Below are 22,977 nucleotides of genomic sequence, written 5' to 3'. Positions count from 1 at the left end.
CTGATGGTCATGAACTACTCAGTATAAATTTTCTAAAAAAAAATACATTTGGGGGCGGCCCAGTGGCGCAAGCGGTTAAGTGCGCGCGCTCCGCTGCGGCGGCCTGGGGTTCACCAGTTCAGATCCTGGGTGCGCAATGACGCACGGCTTGGCAAGCCATGCTGTGGCGGCGTCCCATATAAAGTGGAGGAAGATGGGCACGGATGTTAGCCCAGGGCCAGTCTTCCTCAGCAAAAAAAGAGGAGGACTGGCAGATGTTAGCACAGGGCTGATCTCCTCACAAAAAAGAAAAAAAAAAAATACGTTTATTTCTTAAACTATTTTTAGAACTATCTTGATTTCTTTTAAAGACTTGAGATTTATTTATGATTAAATCTTCACTTGGAGACAGAGTAAAAATTGAGAGTTGATGCACTTATAATAAATTTTAATTTCAATTATATCTTCAATTAAATCTTGTAATAAATTTTAAAATTTCAAGAGGGACCAAGATTTTAAGACTTTTGAAAATTTTGATGGGGGCTGGCTCAGTGGCATAATGGTTAAGTTTAGGCACTCTGCTTTGGTGGCCCAGAGTTTGCAGGTTTGGATCCCGGGCACGGACTTACACGCTGCTCGTCAAGCCATGCTGTGGCAGGCATCTCACGTATAAAGTAGAGGAAGATGGGCACGGATGTTAGCCCAGGGCCAATCTTCCTCAGCAAAAAGAGGAGGATTAGCACAGATGTTAGCTCAGGACTAATTTTCCTCACCAAAAAAAAGTTTTGATGGTACTGCATGCAGATTTCTTTTTTTTTGGGAGGGGGAGATTCACCCTAAGCTAACATCTGTTGCTAATCTTCCTCCTTTTTTTTTTTTTCTTTTCTTTTGTTCCTCCCAAAGCCCCAGTACACAGTTGTGTATAGTCGTAAGCTCTTCTGGTTCTTCTGTGTGAGCCACCACACAGCATGGCTACTGACAGCTGGGTGGTGTGGTACTGTGCCCGGGAACTGAACCCGAGCCGCTGGAGCGGAGCACACAGAACTTGGACCACTAGGCCATTAGTGCTGGCTCTGTACTGCAGATTTAAATTGACTTGTTGGTAAGCAGTAAGAACCTAGAAATTTTGCTATGAATTTACTGACCTGTCAGCATCACTGTTTGCAGTTTTCATCAGTGATATGCTAATTTTTAATAAAGGAACATTTAAGAAATGTTGGGAAAGCCCTGGAGGATGGTTTACATAGTGCACGTTAGCATCTGTTTCCTTCAGTATTCAATGGAGAATATAATGGTAACTTAAAACCAAGATGCATAAAAAGTGGAATACAGTTAATGTTGATGAGAAGATGCTTTCTCTGGGTTTTAGGAGCACCTGATCAAAATGCAGAAGCAGAAACTGCAGCTGCCCCAGCAGGCCCCCACACCACAGGCCCCGCCGGGGCCCCCGCAGCCGACGACACAGGTGCAGGTGCAGCCCCAGCCACCCGCACAGCAGCAGAGCCCCCAGCTCACCACGGTCACAGCCCCGCGGCCCGGAGCCCTGCTCACGGGCACCACCGTGGCCAACCTCCAGGTGGCCCGGCTTGTAAGTTCCGGTTGATAACATTTGTTTTTCCAAAGCAAATCTTTTCACGTTCTAATTGAACTGTTACTGCTTGCTCAGAACCATGTTAGGTATTGTGGCGGGCTTACAAGTAAAGTAGAAGACATGATCTTTCCCCCAAGAAGTTAAGTTTTCCTTGGAGAGGATGAAATACAACACATGGGAAACATTATTTAAATAATCATACTTCCCAGAACTGAACGGTTACAAAGCTTAACCCTTCAGTTAGTAGTTAGGGGAAGTGGGGAGCGAGCTAGACCATGGAAGGAGGGCAGGATTTATGTTGGGAATGACAGGAGGGTGAGACATGGAACGCCGAAGATGTCCAGTGCTGCTAGGGTGGAGATTCAGGGATGAGGTTCATGTGGTTGGAGTAGGGGGTGTGGTGAAGGAGCCACAGGAACCCAAAAACCAGGCTCTGGTATTACAGTGCTTTGTAGGCATGGAGAGACTTCGGAGGTTTCTGAAGAAGGGAATAATAGGATGAAAACAGTGTCTGGGAAGATCAGTTAACATTCAACAAGCGTTGATCAAATGTCCTGTGGGCCAGACACTGTCACATCAGGCAAGCCAGCGCCCAGCTCAGGGAGCCCCCACTCTGGCCCTGATGACGGCTAATTTCAGGGGTCCTGCTCCTGGCCAGGCACTGCCCTAGGCTCTATGCCTGTCACCTGATCGGTGCTCGTGGACCGTCACCGAGGCAGGAGTGGGGGTTTTAATGTTAATTGCATTTTGCAGGTGCAGAAACTGAGGCACACAGCTTAAGTAACTACAACTCAGCTAGTCACCTACAACTCAGGCAGGGATTGGGGGTCTGGGTGCTCAGGCTCTGCTTCGCATGCACTTCACTCCCACCTTAAGTCTGCAAGAGGGGATAGAAGTAGATAAAAGCTGCAGAAGCAAGTTTGGTTTCACCTGTGTTCACAAAAAATGCAAATTCAAATGAGAAGGGTGGTAATCCCGTGTGATGGTCAGGGCGTGGGGAAGGCGTATTCTGCATGAGGGTTTTGTCTGACGGGAACCAGCTGCCCCAAGAGGGGATTCTAGTAACTGAACTAAAAAATGTGCACACCAGTTTACCCAACAATCCTGTTTCTGCTATACCCTGAAGAAGTAACAGAACAAGTACAAAGTGATGAATGTGCAAACTTGTTTGTTTCAGGAACGTTAGAGGAAACGTAAATCTCCACGACTAAGAAGTTTACGAAGTAGGTTGTAGAGCATCCACACAGTGGGGTAGGAAGCAGCTTTGAAAAGTGATTGTTGTGAAAGGAAGAGAAACAGATTACACAGTAGCTGTAATTCATCTCATTTTACATACCTTTGCAGGGAGCCACACAGATCAGAACGAGGTCTGTGGGCTGAAGGCCCGTTTTCACATTCATATGTGGGTGCTTTCAGGGTTATGGGTGATTTTTAGTTTGTCATATTTTCACCGGTAGTCTGAATTATTGAACATACAAAAATAGATCTATTTCCATTTTCCTTTTTAAAAATGTAACTTAAGAAAAAACCTGCTTGGTAGCAGTGCGATGACTAAGTAGCAGGAGGTGGCGTCTGCAGGAGAAAGTGAGGTTGGCAGTCATCTCGGGGAGAGGGGCAGGGGGCTGAGTTTAGTTGTGGCCAAAGGAAGAGGACACCTGGCATGATTGGGTTACCCTGAGGTACAGGACGGAGGGAGAAGCAGAGATGAGCACTGGGTGTGGGATCAGCATCTGAACGTCAGCGTGACGGATTAGCTGTAGGTTCTGCTAAACCCGGTTCCCTGCGTTTGGTGATGGCGGGTTAAGAAGCCTGGGTCACCTCCAGTGAGTGGTTTTCCTTTAGTTCACTGCTACCTTCCACCTTTGTCAATCCTTGTAAATTTCTCACCACTTGAACTCGTGTGTGTGTGGGGGCGGGGCATGTTTGCAAAGACACACAGTGTGCTGAATTTCTCTGTACTTCCACATTGTTTCCGCTGTTTAGACCCGGGTTCCCACATCGCAGCTGCAGGCACAAGGGCAGATGCAGGCCCAGGCGACCCAGCCGGCTCAGGTGGCCTTGGCGAAGCCTCCAGTGGTGTCCGTGCCCGCAGCCGTGGTCTCCTCACCAGGCGTCACGACCCTGCCCATGAACGTTGCCGGGATCAGTGTGGCCATTGGGCAGCCACAGAAAGCCACAGGTGCCTGTTGTGTGCCACCCTCACCCCCCACTGCTGCTCTAGTTAGAGCCTTGAGCAGGGCTAGGGAGTCTTTTTCTAGCAGAAGTGGCTGCCAGCCCTGCTGGCTCCTTTGCTGGACACCCATCTCCGGTGTGTCGCGGTGTATTTTAGCAGAAGTGTCTCTCAGAGCTTCCCAAATACCAGTTTTGGCCCTTGATTTAACCATTAACATTCTGAAGTTCCCATCCTTTTATCTGAATGTCATTGTGAACCCAGAACATTTTAAATGTATGTAAGGGATGGCTGTAGTCGTCTCCACATAGTTTCAGTGTATAGTTTTCTGTACAGGAATCAGTCACTCTGAGCTTAATGTGAGCCCTGAGACCCTCTTCCCTACTTAGTGCTTGTGACTAAATGACTTGATTGGTGTTTGCAGGACAGACTGTCGTGGCCCAGCCCGTGCATGTCCAGCAGCTGCTGAAGCTCAAACAGCAAGCTGTGCAGCAGCAGAAAGCCATCCAGCCGCAGGCCGCCCCAGGCCCAGCGGCCGTTCAGCAGAAGGTACTGGATTTCTGCAGAATTCTCGTGTTGTCCCATCTTTATGCTTTATGGCAGGAGTCGGGTCCTCCTGCCAGGCGTGGGTAGACAGAGGACAAGAGGGTCCTGAATGGGCCCTGCCTCGCTGCCTGGCACCCACGCACAGGGGACCCCATGGTCATGCGCTGGGCCTGTGCAGAGGGTGGCCTTGGGGTTGGAGCTGCTCTGAGGCCCTGGAGGGGAAGGGGTGGTTCCTTGGTGGGGAGCCCGATGCACCAAGGGCCTGTGGGGGACTGTGAAGGATGCAGGCTGTGGAATTACATGGCTGGGAAGGGGCCAGAGGATTCAGGGAAGCAGATGTAGCTTGTCCCGTATGACCCACCTGGGCTCCTAGTATACAGAACAGATGGAGCCAGGCCAGGGCCACCGCCAAGCTTGTAATCAGGCGAGGAGTCAGGCAGGGACGTGTCCTTGCACGTGTGTGCTCAGAGAGTGGAGGGAGGGGAGGGCAAGGGGAGAGGGGCTTGATGTGAAGGAGTACCGTCAGCATCTCGCTGACTTGGAGAAGTTTGGGAGGCGGCTCTGAGCTGATTCGGGTCCCAAAGCTGAGTGCTCAGTAAGCCCATGTTGGGGCGTGTGCTGACGGACAGGAGCAGTGTGTGAGGCGTCCCATCTTCTGGGGCTTCCTCTTTGCCCACATACTGGCAGCATAGAGCCCAATGTACAGGTGGTGACGTTTGGGGCTTGCCCTGCGGGTTGCGTCTGTGCTATTTTCTGAACTGGAGCTGGAACAAACATTCTGATGGTGGGACAGCTGTGGCTGCGGAGCAAGCTGGCGCACATTGCCCTCTCCCTGTGTGCTGAGAGCTCTGTGGGTACCTGATGCCAATTCTTAGGGCAGAGCTCGTTTTCCTTTGAGGAAACTGAGGCTCAAGGAAATGAAGAGACTCGCCTGGAGTCACAGAGCTGACGGTCGGGCCCCAGGGTCCCATGCTCGCCAGGCATTGGACAGACAGCTCTTCCTTGAGTGTCGCTGCCCCTCTTGCAGGAAGGAGCCCAGCTAGGGGTCTGGTGGGGCTGAGATAGTGCCGATCCTGACACCGTTGTGCTTTGTGGGGACAGCAGAACAGAAAACTGGAAGGAGAGCTGTCTTTGGCAGCTTTGGGTGGGATGATGGGCGCCAAGAGGGCAGGACGCTGGGAAGGGGCAGCACTGATGAGGGAGATGGTCAGGGCACACAAGGACGCAGGTGTTTGGGACATCGATGGAGAAGTGTAGATCTGGCCTTCAGGAAAGAGCTCTCCTGGCTGCACCAGCCCATCACACTGGTCATGTCCCTGTCTTACCAAGTGGAGCGGGGCCTGGAGGAAGGGTGTGTCTCCTGACTAAAGACAGTCCTCGCACCTACCTCTGGGGATTGCCTTCTCCCTGGGGTGGACAGTTTCTGAAAGGAAACACCACTCAGAGTCACCCCCCAGGCCTTTCCACTAGTCCTCTGGGCTCGGCTGGACAGGACCAGGGCATGGGCAAGGGGGGACACTGGCTACAGAAGGACGAAGACACCGGCGGGGGGCCGGGGTAATTGGCAGAGGCTTAGTTTACAACTGAAACATAGAAATAGAAGCGCTTTAGCTCAAGTGCTGGTCTGCTTAGTATAATTTGAAAGAAAACTTCTGAGATACAAAAAAATATTTTTATGTAGCCATGGCTTTGTAAACCAAATATATAGACCACATATATGCCCGGCCTTCTGAATGGTGTTTAAATTCCCCTGACAGAGAAAACTAGAAATTAGATTAAATATGCAAAGATTGTGCATGCAGGTTTGTTACCCCTTGTGCTAAATATTTTTGGGTATCTTCCAAATTCTTAAAATTATATTTGAGAAATTGTACGAGTATGTTTTCTCTGTTGTGGTCAAGTTCACTCACTCACACGATGAGCAGGCATTGCACCAGGTACTATGGAGGATGTAAAGATGAACCCCAGACTGAGCTATGAGGGGACTTCCCGGGAGAGGAGGCAGGTGATATGTGGGCCAGGCTCTTTGGAAGGGGCAGCTGCAGGAACAGGGCAGAGGGCAGGCTGTGCCGGGGACATGGAGTGGTCATGTTGCGGTGTCTGGCCACTCGGGGCCCACAGAGAAGGCCCAGGCTATGAGAAGGGGCCGCAGAGCCATACCTGGCCCTAACCCTGGGCGTTCTCTCTCTCCTCAGATCACTGCACAGCAGATTGCTGCTCAGGGCCAACCACAGAAGGTCACCTATGCCACCCAGCCAGCCCTTAAAACCCAGTTTCTTACCACGCCCATCTCCCAGGCTCAGAAACTCGCGGGGACTCAGCAGGTGCAGACCCAGATCCAGGTGAGCATGAGTGAGTGCTAGGGTTGGATTGCAAAACATGGGTGCAGAGGAGAGGGAGTAATTGAACGCACAGGGTTCAGAGAATAAAAACGGGTGGGTGCCCACGGAGCCAGAGCCCTGTTAAGAGAGCATCATGGGCCCTCTGCTGCCTCTCAAGGTGGCTGATCCCTCATGTTCCTTGCTGGTACCGCCACCTGTGTGATCGCCTCTGAGTGGCTCGGGGGCCCAGCTGAGGTCATGCTGTGGTGGTGTCCTTTATGTTTGTGAGACTCCTCCAGGAGTCATTCTCCTGCCTCCCGAATTGACACACACTGTCACTTTGCTGCTGGTGGCTGCGTGGGCTGCTGCTGGCTTTGCTTCTGGCTGTGGCTGCCCAGAGAAGTGTTTTTTTTTTTTCTTTAAAGGTGTGTGCTTTTTTTTTTTCTTTGTAAGGAAGATCAGCCCTGAGCTAACATCCATGCCAATCCTCCTCCTTTTTTTTGCCCTTTTTCTTCCCAAATCTCCGGTAGATAGTTGTATGTTATAGTTGCACATCGTGCTAGTTGCTGTATGTGCGACGCCGCCCCAGCATGGCCCGACAAGCGGTGGGTCGGTGCGCGCCCTGGATCCGAACCCGGGCCACCAGCAGCGTAGCACGCGCACTTAATCACTAAGCCACAGGGCCGGTCCTTCCTTTTTTTTTTTTTTAACTAAAGTCCAGAATTTCTGTAAGACAAGTACATTAATGAAACATTTCCAAAGAAATACTGAACAATATATACTCTAGTTGGCTGAGGGTTCCAGCTCAAGAGTTTGTTTATACCTAATTCTTGTGCATTAAAACTCAGCATGGATCTTAGATGAGCTAGAATACACTGTATTTTGAAATCTGGTTGAGGTGTGTAAGTGCTGAGAGTGGCTGCCTGGGACAGGTGTGCAGGGCTGCGGTGTGCACACATCATTGAGCTGCCGCAGCAGCCCCAGCAACACTCGTACTCTCCTTGACCTCGGCCGCTGGCGACTTACACGGATCTGTTGACCATCGGGTCTCTTTTCTGAAGTGCCTGTTCAAGTGTCTCCCAACGTTGTTTAACTTTCTGGATATTAGCCTTGAGTTCTGTGTGTCACACTGTCTTCTCACTTTATGGTGTCTTTGGACAAACAGAAGTTCTTAGTTTTAATGTATTGGAATTTATCTTTAAGTCTTTAAGGTTCTGAATAGTGCTTTTTGTGTCTTGCTTAAGAAATCCTTCTCAAAGGTCGTGATGTTATTTTCCTGTATTGTCTCCTAAAAACTTCATAATTTTTTGTTCACATTTAGGTCTTTAACCTTCCTGGAATTGGTTTTTCCAGATGATATAAAAATAGGAGTTCAGTTTAATTTTTCCATGTGAATACCCTGTTATCTTCAGCACCACTTATTAGGGAGTGTGTTCTTTCCCTCTCATCCACAGTGAGACCTCTGTGTGTCATGCATAGTTCTGTGTGGGGCTTTTCTTCAGTGCGTGGTCTCTGTGCCCACACTGCTCTATCTTCATCTCTTTGGCTGCATAATGAGACTTGGCGTTTGGAAGGCAGATCCTTTCACTGCGCCTAGCTGGAACATCCTGCTGTGGCTCTTTGCGCTTCTCTATTAATTTTGAGTCAGCTTATTCAGTTTACACACCACAATCAAAACTGTCAGCATTTTCGTTAGAATTGCATTGACTCTGTAGATCTGATTGAGGGAGAGGTGACATCTCCGCCGTCTTGACTTGAGAATCACCAATGTGTGATGCATCTTTGTTGTTTAACTCTTCTTTAATGCCTTTTAATTAAGTTTTCTGATTTTTTTTCCATAAAAATCTTATCACTGTGTTGGATTTATTGTTAAATAATTAGTATTTTTTGATGCTTCTGTAATCTTATGTTTCTAAGCCTCCATTTTCTGTCTGTGTTTCATGCACTTTGAACCTTGACTTTTGAACCTGGCAGCCTTGACCAATTCTTGCTCCTAGGACAGCCCATCTACAGGTTCTTCTGCATTTCCTTTGTCTCGGTTGCATCACTGCAAGCCATGGCGGCCATGTCTTCTTCCTCCTTTGTTGCCCTCCTTCTTGCCTTGTTGTGCTGGCAAGGCCCACGGGGCAGCGTGATCGAGGTGTGCAGACAAAAGCTCAACCACGTCACTGTTCATGGTTCTGCAGGGTTTGATTTTCAAATCACCCTTCGTTAGTGTAAGAAAGTGCCCTTCTTTGTCTAGTTTGCCAGGAGTGTGTGTTCCTTTTTGTTGTGTCTGCATGCCCTCCCTGGTGATCTCCCCCAGTCTTGAGGCTTTGAGTCCGTCCCAGTGCCGATGACTCCACATTCATGTCTACAGCTGATCACCCTCCCCATTCTGGGTTCTTAATCCTAGCTGCCTTTGAACAGTTCCTTGGAGATGTGTGACCACACAGGTACTTCAGACCTTACCTTTGCACACCTGAACTGCAGTCCCCCGAGGTGTGTGGTCTCACAGGTCCCTCTGACCTCACCCGTGCACACCTGAGCTCCTCCTTCTCCAGCTCAGGAACAGCAGTTCTGTCTTCCCTGACCTTCAGCCTTACCTGGGCCAAACCCATGGTCATTTCTCATTTCTCTGTCTCATACTCCAGATCCAGTCCATCAGATTCTGCAGTGAAATTTGCTGAAACTTGCTTTATGGCGGTGTTGGGTACAGTCGTTGGGTCATTTTGTTATTGCTAAGTCAAGTTTATTATTTGTGTGGTTTCAGTCTTCTCTTTCCTCACCAATTTGTTTGTTCTATCAATTACTGGGAGAGGTATGTTAAAATCTCCCATTCTGGTTATGGATTTATCTGTTTATCCTTATATTTTTCTGTTTATTTTGTGAGGCAGGTTAGCCCTGAGCTAACATCTGTTGCCAATCCTCCTCTTTTTTTTGCTGACCAAGATTGACCCTGGGCTAACATCCATGCCCATCTTCCTCTACTTTATGTGGGACGCCACCCGCCACAGCATGGCTTGACAAGTGGTGTGTCGGTGCACACCTGGGATCTGAACCTGGGAACCCCGGGCCGCTGAAGCGGAGTGCGTCAACTTAACCACTATGCCACCAAGGCTGGCCCCTATTTTTTTCTATTTTTGCTTTTTATATTTGATACTTTATTATTAGCTACATATAAATGTAAAAGTTTATTATCTTAAAGTGTCCCTCATTATCTTTGGTACTATTTTTTGGTCTTGAAGCCTGTTTTGCCTCGTACTGAGAACTCCTCCGTCTTGTGTTAGAATCTCTGGTGTATCTTCCCCCCTTTACCTTCCACATTCTCTGTCTGCTTTGCACTTACTTCCCGGAAATAGTTGGGCCAATGCTGCTGCTGCTGCTGTTACTGTCGTTATCTGGTGTCTGGGTTTCGGTCATTTACCTGAACCGTGTTCACTCGCCTTTACGATGAGGACTGATGTGGGTGGGGTTTGGTTTCATTTCATTTGGGTTTGTCCTGGTTGTTCCATTTTCTCTTTCCATCTTTTCTTGCCTGGTTTTATATTGTTTATTTATTTTTTGTCATCTGTTTTTTATTCTCTACTAGTTTGAAAATATATTATATATATTATAGATTCTCTTTTTGTTCTTTACGTGGTTACCCTAAAATCTCCACAGACACATTCACCTTTTCAAAGCACAGGGCAGAGGCCTGTCTCTGCTCTGCTCTTGAGCACTGGTCTGTCCCCCGTAGCCCCACTGACCTCTCAACTTGAAAGCTGCTGTCATCATGCATTTCCACTCTGTCCTTTTTTATTTTGACTTTTCATGTAAAATTACTATTCTTCTGCTTGAAGTGCATCCTTTGGCATTTTGTGTAGTGTTTGAACATGCCTGTATTTCACTCTTGTTCCTGAAGGATATTGTTGCTTGGTATGGAATTCTAGATTGACATTTATTTTCTCAGTACATTAACAGTATTCCCTGGTTCCTGGTTTTTTTGTTATTAATGAAAAGTCAGGTGTCTGTCTAGCATGTCGCTGCTTTGACGGTCTTCTATCTTTTTTCCCTCCGTTTTCTTTTGAGATCTTTTCTCTGTCTTTGGTGTTTTGTAATCACTATGATGCTCTAGCTTTGGATTTGTTGATCTTCTGGAATCGACATTGATCTCGCTCGTCAATTTAGGAAATGATCAGCTGATGTTTCTTTAGACGTCGCCTCTGCCCCTTTCCTGCCTTCCAGGTACCTCCAGTCCTTTGTATGTCTGTGCTGCACTCTGAGTACAATCCTCTGACCTTTCTCTACCTCGCTCATTTTCCCTTGGTTAGGTCTAATCTGGTGTTCACCTTGTCCATGGAATTTTCGTTTTGGCTGTTATATATTTTTTATTCTTACAAGTTATGTTTGTTTTTATCTGAAATCTGCTTGGTCTTTGTTTGTAGTTTCTAGGTCCTACACGTTTTCAGGCTGCACGGGTGAACACAGTTTTGTGTGTGTCTGAGAATTCCTCCACTTGAAGTCATGGTGCATCTGATTTTACTTGTTTCTGCTCTTCTGGCTTCAGGAGCTGTGTTTCTTTGTCTTGATAGTAATTGTTTTCTCGTGAGCCCATTTTTGTTTGTGGGAATGCTTTGAGGTCTGGGTTGGAGGTGGATTCTTGCTTCTGCTTTTGTGGGAACCCTCAGAACCACGTCAGCTTGTGGCCTGAGGGTTCACTGTCTCTCAGGTAATGTCAGTTTGGTCTCTAAACCTGTGTCTCCCCCTCCCCCAGTAGCGAGGCCTAAGGCTGGTGACTTCCTCACAACCCCTTTGGGAGACATGATTGCAGCTGTGGGGGGCGGCATATGGTCCTGCTGTTAGCTCCTCGCTGAGAGTGGATTTGGATTTGGTCTCTTGTCTGCCACATCCTGGGAGACACGCAGACCTAGCCAGTGTGAGGCCTCCCCGTCTACCATGTGCTCTCGAGGTGAAAGCTGTGTGGTGCCTCTGCTCATTGCTCGAGGTTCCTGCCTTGGCTTAGGTTTTGGGGCTAGGAGTTCCTTACTTTCTTTTCTTTCTGTTTTTTTTTTTTTTTTTTTTTTTGGTAAGGAAGATTAGCCCTGAGCTAACATCTATTGCCAGTCTTCCTCTTTTTTTGCTTGAGGAAGATTAGCCCTGAGCTAACATCTATGCCATTCTTCCTCTATTTCATATGTGGGTCACTGCCACAGCGTGGCTGACGATGGTATAGGTCTGTGCCTGGGATCCAAACCTGGGAACCCGGGCCGCCAAAGCGGAATGTGCCAAACTTAACCACTACACCACGGGGCTGACCCCAAGGAGTTCCTTATTTTCTGCAAGTTCATCAATGCATTTATGGTGTCATCTTAGTTTTTTCCATGTTGTCTCGGTATTTTCAGTAGTGTGCCAATCTAAGTCCTGCCCCACTGTGCTCAAGACTTGGTGGCTGGCTGAGTCTTTGTTTCCCATCAGTACTGCAGAGGGCTTGATCAAGGGCTCTTTTTATCTTAGGGAATCCTGTTTACAGTTTTTTAAAGTTACAATAAACTAGTAAATGCCTTCCAACTAATTTTAGTTTTCATAATGAGGACTTGGAGCTCTGTCATTTACAAAACATCATATAATTTCACATTTTCTCCAGAATTATCTTGGGCAAGACTTATTTTCATCCCTGTTCTATAAGTTAGAGGCCCAAGTAAGGGGCATCACGACCTCCAGCAGCTGCCCACTGGGAAGCCCATCTGCTTCTTTGAGCCAGCGTCCCAACAACCCTGAGTAGACACACGTGGCCCGAACTGTTTTATTACATTGAGACAGCAAGATATAAATGTGATGAAATAATTACAGAAAGTGACCACAGGGTGGAAAGTTTTGTTTTATAACGAGGGAGATCTCAATCATGATTAAGAAAAATGTAGAAAAATGACAAAATAGCCACTTTAAAATTTTCGTACATCTCTGGGCTAGGGCTGAACCTTGGTGTTGGTCTGAATCACTTGACAATGGGGGTGCCTTCCTGGAATGCCACCGAGAATTGAAGAAGGGATCTCTTGAGAACTGATGAAATGCTAAAATATTTCATTCCATCCTCGATTTAATTCTCCCGTATAAACTTGGAGCAGTTTTTAGTAAAAGAAAAAATTTGTCTGAAATATGAGATCAAAAAATTACACGTGATTGCAGATTAAGAAGGCAGTCATTATTTAGCGTGAAGGTGAAATAACTGATTCTCTCAGGGGTCCAGGTGAGCACACTTTGAGAATTGCTCTTTTGTGTCGTCGGCCACTGTTTTTTTGGGTTTTTTTGGCATTAAGAACTAAGAAGGAAAGAAAGGGACACAAATCTCTTCTTGTGTGCACATTCTTTTAAATTCTACATTTGGCTTTTTTTGTTTTGTCAAAGGTTGCAAAACTCCCTCAAGTTGTCCAGCAGCAAACACCCGTGGCCAGTATCCAGCAGGTCGCCTCTGCTTCGCAGCAGGTAGGATCTGGAGACATGCAGCTGTCTGGGAAGTTCCCACGTGGGCTTTTCAGTGAACTTCACATTTCCCAGGCTAAGAGAGCTTTTGGTTTCATCCTGAGGAAGTAGAATTTTAGTTCTTAGAGAATTACTTTTGATTTTCATAATACAGGAAAAAATTAGCTTTGGGGAAAACTTTTGATATCCTTAGACTAGCAGGAAAAAAACTGAACAGACGTGTTCAAACTCAGTGTCAACTGTACTGAAGGAGCCTATTTCTAGGATCATTCCTTTAGCATAACCTTAGGTGTGTCCTACAAGCTGAAGCCACCACACAGTAGTTTTAGGGAAACGCAGAAAGAAAATAGAATCTGGTTGTAGTGACCTTCTGGGGATAAGTATGACTTACCTTCCTAACAGAGGAACCGTTAGGCTCTTACCGTTTTATTTACTGCTACAAAATGTGGCCATATAAAAGAGTGCTTTAGGGGCTGGACTGGTGGTGTAGTGGTTAAGTTTGCACACTCTGGTTCGGCGGCCCGAGGTTCGCAGGTTCGGATTTGGGGTGCAGACCTATGTACCACTTATCAAGCCATGCTGTGGCAGGTGTCCCACATATAAAGTAAAGGAGGATGGGCACAGATGTTAGCCCAGGGCCAATCTTCTTCAGCAAAAAGAGGAGGATTGGCAACCGATGTTCACTCAGGGCTAATCTTCCTAACGAAGAAACAAAGAGTGCTTTAAAAACATTTTATTTTGTTCAAAATCACACTGGCATGTAGATTTCAAGAAACCAAATAGCATTAAAAGCTGAACACCATCACCACCACCCCCCATCCCTGGTCGTCAACCCTGGCCTTTTTCCCAGAGTCATCCAGTTTTATCCTAAAATCAAAACTAGTTTAGTTTTCTACTTTTGTTTTATTAGAAACCAGAGGTCATATTTTGATATGTCAGGTAGTTTTCACATTTCACAAAAGCATTCCTGCTAATTAAGTTTCTAAAACCCCCCTCCTGACCCTGAAGAATGTTTAATTTGTCATATAACTTGATATGCATTTTCTAGGCCATGCGTATTTTCTAACTGTCTTCGGTTCAGGCTTCCCCACAGACTGTGACCCTCACCCAAGCGACAGCAGCCGGGCAGCAGGTCCAGATGATCCCGGCAGTGACTGCGACAGCGCAGGTGGTCCAGCAGAAACTCATGCAGCAGCAAGTTGTAACGACAGCAGCGGCCCAGCTGCAGACCCCTGGTGTTCCCAACCCGGGACAGGTGCCAGCCAACTCTGATAGCCCAAACCAGCAGCCCAAATTACAAATGAGAGTCCCTGCCGTCAGGTTAAAGACACCCACCAAACCTCCGTGCCCCTAGTCAGGAAAGCAGGGCGGCCTCAGGGTGGGCCACCCTTGCATTCCACCATCTAGCCAAAATCGAGTAGATTTTATTTATTGAACCTTGGGACAATGTCATGTGAAATGTAGTACCTGGAAAGCTCTAATTGAAACAAAGTCGTGTAATTTTATTACAATGTGTCCTACCCTGCGGGAGCAGCAATCCTCATTAAACATCCCTTTTCTGTATTATGTGACTAATTGAAAAAGTAACAGTGGCAATTTTTTGTAAATCATTTTACCTTTTGGTTTATCCTCCAGGGCAGTAGTGCTGGGTCTTAAGCCATTTAGAATTTCCCTGTTAAGTGTCCAGTGTTCTGCACGTCACAGTAGCCATTTGGAATGTGCAGTGAGTCAGAAAACAAACTTTATGAAGCCTAAATGTGGTCTTTGACAGCACCTGCCTCTGCTTGGCTCTTTATACCTAACTGGAAATGACCACAGTCCTTAGAGAGGAAGGAGACTGGCTAAGGTAGATCATTTCAGATCAGAGAAGGCCAGTGTGGTTTCTTCCTTCCCTTCTGAAATGTGACTTGTTTGAACTTTTAAAGGAAATATTTAGTACTGACACCCATCGAAGCACATTCTTGACATGTTCCCGGCTTGTGGTGAAGGGAAACAACCTGTGATTGAATTTTCATTCCAAAGAGCAGCCAGTGTGGCTTCTCCCAGACCCTCCCCACAGCGTGTGTGTAAACCCAGCCTTTGGGACTGCTTCCCATCCCAGCATATCCATGATATTTTCCCAGCTTTTGGATCAAGCTTATGTTTGGACTTAGTGAATGGAAGCAGCTCCAGTGAATTTTGTGAGGCTCCTGTGTCGAACTGACTTGGGGCCCAGAGCACTGCTCAGGTGTTACGTTGCAGTAGTCACTGCTGAGTGCGTGGTGACATGGCAACTGGAGTGCTTAGAGCGGGCGCTTGTCATGTTCAGCTTAGAGCGCTTTGCTTTCATGTTCAGCCCAGGTATGACCTGCAGAGGTGAGAAACCTCCTCATACAGTGTGGTTTATTTATGAAACCTACAAGCATTACCCACAGAAATGGGCATAGTCAACTCTTCATCATAGACTTGTTACATTGGATTTCTGAGCCAGGGTCTCATACATGAGCAGATGCACTTGCTTGTGGTTCTTGGTGAAGCAGAGAACTGTCCATGCTGTTTGGGGGAGGGGGCATAGTTGAGGGGCAAAGATGAGGCGGCGTGTTTGCTATTGTTTTTATTTTCTTACTCTAGCAAGGTAATAGAAGCAGTTGCGGTGGTTTGATTGGCTGATGATGTCTGCTTACCTGGAAGTTTCCACCCAAGCAGAAGGTGCATGTCCCATGGCACCCTCTCCACTCTGGCACTGTGCCTCTTTTACATTACTTGGTTCAGGAAATCAGGCTGAATTAGGTCTGTGTGTACTAAAAATCAGTTACACTGTACTGAGAGGTTTTTCATTTTCATTCTTAGTTTTATTTAACCTGTTCCCTCCCCACTGTATCGCTTCAAATGACATGAAGTATTTTGTCTTGTAGTATTTTGTTTCCCATCAAGTTATGTGGACAATAATATGGCGATACTTAGTGAAGCCAACTGGGCAGCTGATTTTTGAGCTCTTGGTGAGAAATTTCGAAAAAAGTAAAATTTAAGTGTTGAAAAAATGGGAGAGATTTAACATTTTAGTTAATTGAACATATCAAAACAGTACTATAATCTATTTTCTTGTAACTAGTTCATTCTGGTTTGGCATATGCTGTCAGGAGAGAATACGGCATGCAGGGAGGCTCTCTGTGCATGCTTCAAGTCTGGTTGCTGAGGAAAGTTCCTGCTCTTGTTTATCCTTGAATGTGCAGAACTAACATATATAGGAATCCTCTTTTTTCAGCCTGTTTTAATTTGTACACCCTGTTCTATTTCCTCTTGTTCTTCATAGGGTGTTAGCAGTCTCTTTAGATGATGATAACATGTTGAGTGCACGTACTTTAGACTGTTCTAGACATAGCTGCCTGGATAGAAGTTCTTATTAATCTGGACACTAGAAGAGAATTTAGAAACATCTCTCAAAAGCTTCTTAAGAGAACAGAACTGGGGTTCTGAATATTTGCAGTGTGGAACTCCTGCCCTATCTTACTTTGTGAGTGATCGAGTCTCTCGTCTCCGAAGTGTGCTTTCTTCAGCAAGTCCCTAATGCACAATATGGAACAGAAAAGAATTTTACTCGTTATCACTTGACTTAGTAACATCTAGATGTCACCACTGACCTACAGTCTTTAATAGAGTAATTTAAGTAAAAATCCTCCAGGTGTAGTGTTTCCTTGGCCTTCTGTTTTAAAGGTTAAACTTTCCATGTTTAAGAATTAAAGTGAGTGTAGGAAGTCATCTAGGCCTCAGATCATCATTGTTAGCAGAATCCTGCGTGACCTTGTGAACCCGGGGTCTTATCAAGACAGTATGTAGTGATTGAGAGAAGTCTTCAGAACATAAATTAAGATAGTAGCCAGAGCACTGTCAGACTCGAACTGGGCACCGTGGAAAGCACTTGTTCTTTAAATCAGAGACGTCGGTTCTGACTAAGGCCAGGCTGTTGTTAAAGCATCGCTTGGGAAGCAGGAGGTTGGATCCAGCACTCATTCAGATTTGTTGCCTAATGAGGCAGAGGCTTTCTTTTTTGCAGTCTTTATGATTTTTTTAACTGTTGTAACCAGATAGCTGTTGTGTTTTAAAATATAAAGGAAGAAGACTGAAATTGTAAATACTTTGTAAACATAATCATTTGTACTTGAATACTAGGGTTTTAAAGGGCACTGATACCCACCAAACAAAAAGTATAATAAAATAACCTTTTTATATGCTTTTTTGTTTTCTCTTTCATAGAAAACTGGTATTCAAGTTAAAATAAGATGCTAGTTGTGTTTATTTCATTTGTCTGAAGAAAAAACTAAACAAAACAAAAGGGAAACAAGCAGTGTCAGAGGCAGAGGTTTTCTTTTCACTCACACCCCCACGCTGTAGAAGGAACTAGAAGGAATGGAGTGTGTGTGAGGTTGTCAGCGAAAATCACCATTCATCTCTGCAGAGAGTCCACCTGGCCACTGCATTCCAAAGCCACACATGGAGGGAAGACACTGCTGCTGTCCTGTCCCCCCATGACCTGCTGTGCATTGCACCCAGTTTCCCAGAGGACATGGACCCTCGTGCTCTCAGATGCTCTACTCAACACTTCCAACCAGGCAGCCTGCAGGAGTTGCTTTTCTTTATCTTCTCTTTCGCTTTTAGACTTTTCTTCCTTTTGTAAAAAAAAAAAAAGTTTATGATTTACAAAAAAAAATACCTAGTTTTTCTAAAAAATGCACAGTTTATACAAAGTTAAGAAGTGCCCCAAGAAATCCGTGGTTAGTTTTGGTATCTTCTTTTCCACTGCAGAAATGGGGGCAGAGGGGCTACATGAGCCTGCAGCTTTGGGCTCCCATTTCACACCCTCCCCACCCAGAGCCAGGTGCTCATGCCCTTGTGTGTGTCACCTGCATGTGGAGACCTGGCTGGGTGGGAGTTGTGGAGAACCTTACTTAGCACCCTTTGCCAAGTGCCTGCCGGGTGCCGGGAGGATGGGGTGCTTGAGATCCCAATGCTCCATGGCCCTGTGGGTCTGGACTCAGGTGCCCGCCTAGCCATGTGATGGGGGCTAGTGACTTCACCCCTCAGTGCCTCGGTTTCCTCATATGTAACCCCTTTCCCGAGGCGGTTGTGACATTCAGAAAGCACTCAGCCTCTGGTGCCTGCACTCACTGATTATTTCATTGTGATTATTCTCAGTGGAGAAGGCTGTTTTCAGAGCTGTCATTCCATCACAAACTCTATGATCACGTCTTTGCCAGCTGTACACGTGGCAGCAGGGCTAAAGCACGCTTACCTGGCCACCAGGCTGTCTTTCTGTGTGCATTCTAGTGGGGGCTGGGGTCACTCAGGTGAAGTGATTCTGCTGTCTGGCCACAGTGGATAGCACTTCTGAACCCATGAGTCCTTTGCCACCACCTCCAATACATAGGGCATCTAAATTCAGATTAACATAAAACACGCCCTGTAGGCTTGCCAGCAGGCCACCTGACTATGCCAGCTTTAGAGGTCTCACTTAGATCTCTCACTGACTCTAACCTCTATCAGGTGTTCAGATCCCGTGTCAGTGCCCTCTCCACTTTCCAGACTGGGGACTGTGATTCAGGGGCCCTTGGGAGAGAAGGGAACCCTTCTGCCATAGGTTCTGGGCAGCAGTTCTTCCCTGCTCTGCCCTCAGCTGCACACCTCAAAGTAAACTAATCTTCCAAAGGTCCCACTTGACTGGATAAATTATTGGTTTATTCAACTGATGTTTATTGAGTGTGTACTATGTGGCAGTTTGTCTAGGCCCTGGAGCTATAGCTGTGAGCAAAATAGAAAAGGAGGTTCCATTCCAGCAGCCAGCTCGAGGATAAAATACTTGAGAAGAAACGGCCAAGGTCATGACACCCATCAGGATTTCATTCTAAGTATATGGGCAAGGTTGAAGCTGGGAAGACAACTTGATTTACAATTTTGAAAGCTCTCCCTGTCTGCAGTGGAGATGTGATTAAAGGCAGCAAGAGTGAAACCAGGACACACTAGCCCATTTCCCTGGTCACAGGCCAGAGAAAGAACCATCCTTGTGGATCCTCAGGTCCTCGCTTTCAGCCTGTCGAGCGTCTATCCGCCGACTCCTCCCCGCGGTCTGAGATAGGCACTCCACCAGCACCTCACTGCACCAGCTGCTCTGCCCTTCCTTCCATCGGGGCGTGTATTTACTAATACACGCCTCTCCGCGGGGACACTAGGTTCTAGGAGCGCAAGTACTAGATGTGGTTGGTCAATGCAACAGGCAGTAAGTGGTCGATGGATGGGTGGGCGGGCGGACGGAAAAACGGACTTCAGCTTGGACGCAAGCACGCTTGGAGGAATGAAGGCGTACACACGGGTGACCGCGGAAGGGAGGCGGAGGAGTGCGCAGGCGCCGACGGAGGGCCGCGTGTAGGCCCCGCCCCCTTCCTCCGGGTCCTCCGTCCCGCCCCGCCCGCCAGCTCCGAGCGTCTGCGCTGCGCCTGCGCACTGGGGCCGGCCGGTTTTGTCTGGGTCGGTGGGTCGGGCTGCCCCCTGGGCCGCCGCCGCGTGCGAAGGGCCAGAGCCGGCCTGAGTGACGCCCGCGTGTCCGCGCCGGGAGGGGACGGGCGTGAGGGGCGGGGCAGCCTTCCCCTCGGCCCCCGCTGCCGCCCCGCCCCCCCTCACGGTGGAGTCGCCCCCCGTGACCCCTGCCTCGGTGACCCCCGCCCACGATGGAGTCGCCCCTCTCTCCCGTGACCCCGTCCCGGTGACGCCCATTTCTGTGACCCCCCCGCCCCGGGAACCCCGCCCCGGGAGGCCGCTGTCCGCGGTGCTGACCCGCCGGCGCGTGTGGCGGCTGTGGCCGTGGTCGGGGTGAGCCGGCTTTGCCCCCAGAAGGGCACGTGGTCAGGGGTCCCGGCAGCAGCCCCGCGCGGACCCCTGCGGCGGCTGTGGGAGGAACTGCCCAGCGTGGACGCGCCTCACGGAAACCGGCGCGAGAAATGCAAGTTCCAGTTTCTGACCTTGAATCTCAAGATACTTCGGAAAACTGTGATTTGCCAAAGTCATGTTTCTTGTACCTTGGAATGAGCCATGTTTTTAAGTTAGTTTTAAATACTACAAAATACATCCTCATAAGAATTCGAACAATGTAGAAAAGGTAAGAATTCCTTTCTGTCTGTCCTCCTTAGTCTTCTTTACTCCTTCTCTCCTCTTTCCTTTCTCTTCACTTAGCGATGTGTCTCCAGCATCTGTTCAAGACGGGAGACAGATCAACAGTTGATTCTCTTGATCGCTGCACAGCAGTCCGTAGCGAGGACATATCGGTCTTATTCCATCACGCCCCACTGGCAGGTTCTCTGCATCTTTTAAGAAATTATTGTTTTACCAAGTTCAGAGAGGTGCAAAATTTCCCTACCTGGCCTTACTTACTAAGGAAAAGCAATTTTTAAAAAGACACTTTTTCTTTCCTGAATATAAAAAAACCCACATACCAATTATAGAACATTTAGAAAGTGCAAAAGTGTAAAAAGGGAGAAAAATCATTATAATCCACCTAACCCAGCAACAACCATCTATTGACACATTTTGAGTCTTTTTATTAAATCTTTAAAAACTACATAATTTTGTGTCTTGAATTTTTCCATTTGAAATCTAATACAAACATTTTACTTAAACACTCTTTGTAGTAATTTCCTTGACTGTAAACTATGTCATCTCAGGACTGACCCACTGTTCCCTTCTATTTGGTGTTGAATTTACATGCAATTTTCGTATGAAACACTGTCATGAACATCTCTGAGCATCAAGCTTTGGCAAAGGCAGCTGCAGTAGTTGGTGGTGTTATTGCAACTTTTAAATGTTTCCCCTGAATTTATATGATGTATTGTGATGGAGAAAAATGATATCTGAGCTGTCTTATAAAATGCATTTGTCTATAATACATGTACTTTATTAAAAAATATTTGGCAGTAGGGAATCTTCTGTGTCCTGGGCTTTAGTTCGAAGTCATGGTGGTGAAAGTCGGCACAGCAGGAGCTTCAGGCCCACTGTGCACCAGGTGTCTGGTCTGTCTCTGGAGTGACTACTTCAGAACCTGTCTAGTTCCACTCACTGTTTTCCACCAGACAGCTAGCCCCTAAGTGCTAATCACTGAGTCCCTCTAGGATTTAGTTTCCACCCTTAGTTTCCAGGGTAGATGCTAAAAACTGTCAACAGAGTGTTCAGTCTTCACACAGGCTCAAATCCAGGGACCTGGTGCTCCAGCACTGAGTTGGGTCAACACTACCCAAATCCAGATTCAGGGCAAGGCTGTGTCTGGCTAGGACTTATCCAGGTGCTAGGCTCAATGGTGGGCACACGGCCTTGGAGCTGGAGAGCCTGGGGCTGAAGACGGCTACTGCCTCATAGCTCAGTGGGGTCTTCCCCTCTCATGGCCTCAGTTCCTTCTGTGTAGAATGTGAATTGGCCTCATGGCTTTCTCATGAACAGCCAGCGAGGTGAGGGATGGAAAACCTTGAGCGCCGTGCCTGGAGCACAGAGGACTGGCCTCAGTAAATGTTAGCCAGTGTCTTTAGTCTCCTCTTGCTCCTCCTTGCCCTGTCCTCATTACCGTCAATCAGCTCAGAAGCCACTAGCCAGTAGAATTGAATTAAGCCCCTTCTTTAGTTCAGGAAAAATTTGATGTAGAAAAGTGTTACTGAACATGTCTTGCTGAGCAGTTATTTTAATCTGAAATTGCTCCCCTGTAAAGGTTTTGCCCCCCTGAAGTAATCATTTTGTGCCTAATTGTTATTAACCACGGCAGCTGGCTTGCCTACTTCTAAAGCAAGTCATTAGGGTACGCCTTTTGACACGGTGCCAGACTTTCTAAATGCCCATGTAGGGCACTCAGAAAGATGACTAGAAATAAAATTTGCCTCACTGAATCTTATCTTTTCTGCATTTTTTTAGGAATTATTTCATAAAGAAGTGATAATGCACCATGGCAGCGGGCCTCAGAATGTCCAGCACCAGCTGCAGAGGTCCAGGGCCTTCGCCGGCAGCGAAGGAGAGGAGCAGCAGGCCCATCCAAATCCACCCCGGTCCCCCGCCACACCCTTCGCGCCGTCGGCGAGCCCGTCTGCACCCCAGTCACCCGGTTACCAAGTTCAGCAGCTCGTGAATAGGAGTCCCGTGGCTGGGCAGAACGTGAGCATCGCCCTTCAGAATGTTGGACCAGTGGTGGGAGGAAGCCCACAGATCACGCTCGCCCCTCTGCCGCTCCCCGGCCCCACTTCTCCAGGTTTTCAGTTCAGTGCCCAGCAGAGGCGGTTTGAGCATGGATCTCCATCATACATCCAGGTTACCTCACCGCTGTCCCAACAGGTGCAGACTCACCATCTGAGTGTGAAATGCAGGTATTGGTCAACTTTGAAAAGTTTAAAAATGATTTTCCCTTTTTCCTCCTTTGTCTTCAAGTATTTCCTCTCAGGTAAAGGTTGTGACAGGAAAGGATGGGCAGACTGGTACTCCTGTTGCTATAGCAACCCAGCTTCCTCCAAATGTTTCTGCTGCTTTTTCATCCCAGCAGCAACCATTTCAGGTGCTTTTCAAGGTTCTCAAATGTAGCCTCATCCCAGATTTTCCTCACTCGGATTTGGGGGTTTGGTGTTCTCTGGAAGAATGCAGATATTTTCTAAGAGCTCATCCTTTGTAGTTAAAAATACATATTGAGAGGACTTTATGAAGTCTCAAAGTTTTAATACATGAATTATGTTATTATTTTTTTCCTACTATTGAAATTAAGAAGTGTTCGTCTCTGGTTCATTGGCTTACATCTGTTAACTTTTCAGCTGGAATGTTTTTCAGTTTTATTTGTTTTTCTGATACATTTGCTTTTTTATACTTTTTGTATGCTTGTGGCCTCTTTGTGACAGATTTTTCTCCTCATCCCCCCCCCTTTTTTTTTTCCTGAGGAAGAG

At 47.2% G+C, this 22,977-nt stretch overlaps 1 protein-coding gene across 18 annotated transcripts in view; it reads left to right on the top strand.

Moving 5' to 3' along the window:
- EP400 (E1A binding protein p400) overlaps window positions 1-17,256 on the top strand; it is a 126,378-nt gene extending 109,122 nt beyond the window's left edge. For 14 of the 18 annotated variants that reach the window (XM_058531196.1, XM_058531195.1, XM_058531199.1 and 11 more), the window contains 6 exons: window positions 1,349-1,567; window positions 3,554-3,749; window positions 4,165-4,289; window positions 6,482-6,628; window positions 12,974-13,051; window positions 14,130-17,256. In XM_058531196.1, coding sequence (XP_058387179.1) covers window positions 1,349-1,567; window positions 3,554-3,749; window positions 4,165-4,289; window positions 6,482-6,628; window positions 12,974-13,051; window positions 14,130-14,402 — 1,038 coding nt within the window. In that variant the 3' untranslated portion in view covers window positions 14,403-17,256. The other 4 variants (XM_058531202.1, XM_058531201.1, XR_009216824.1 and 1 more) reach the window with 3 other exon arrangements.
- The last annotated feature ends 5,721 nt before the right edge of the window (window positions 17,257-22,977 follow it).

This window comes from Diceros bicornis, chromosome 35 (assembly GCF_020826845.1).
Source record: "Diceros bicornis minor isolate mBicDic1 chromosome 35, mDicBic1.mat.cur, whole genome shotgun sequence".
Taxonomy (NCBI): domain Eukaryota; kingdom Metazoa; phylum Chordata; class Mammalia; order Perissodactyla; family Rhinocerotidae; genus Diceros; species Diceros bicornis.
Note: the sequence above shows the minus strand (reverse complement) of the source record. Positions and strands in the feature narration are given on the sequence as shown.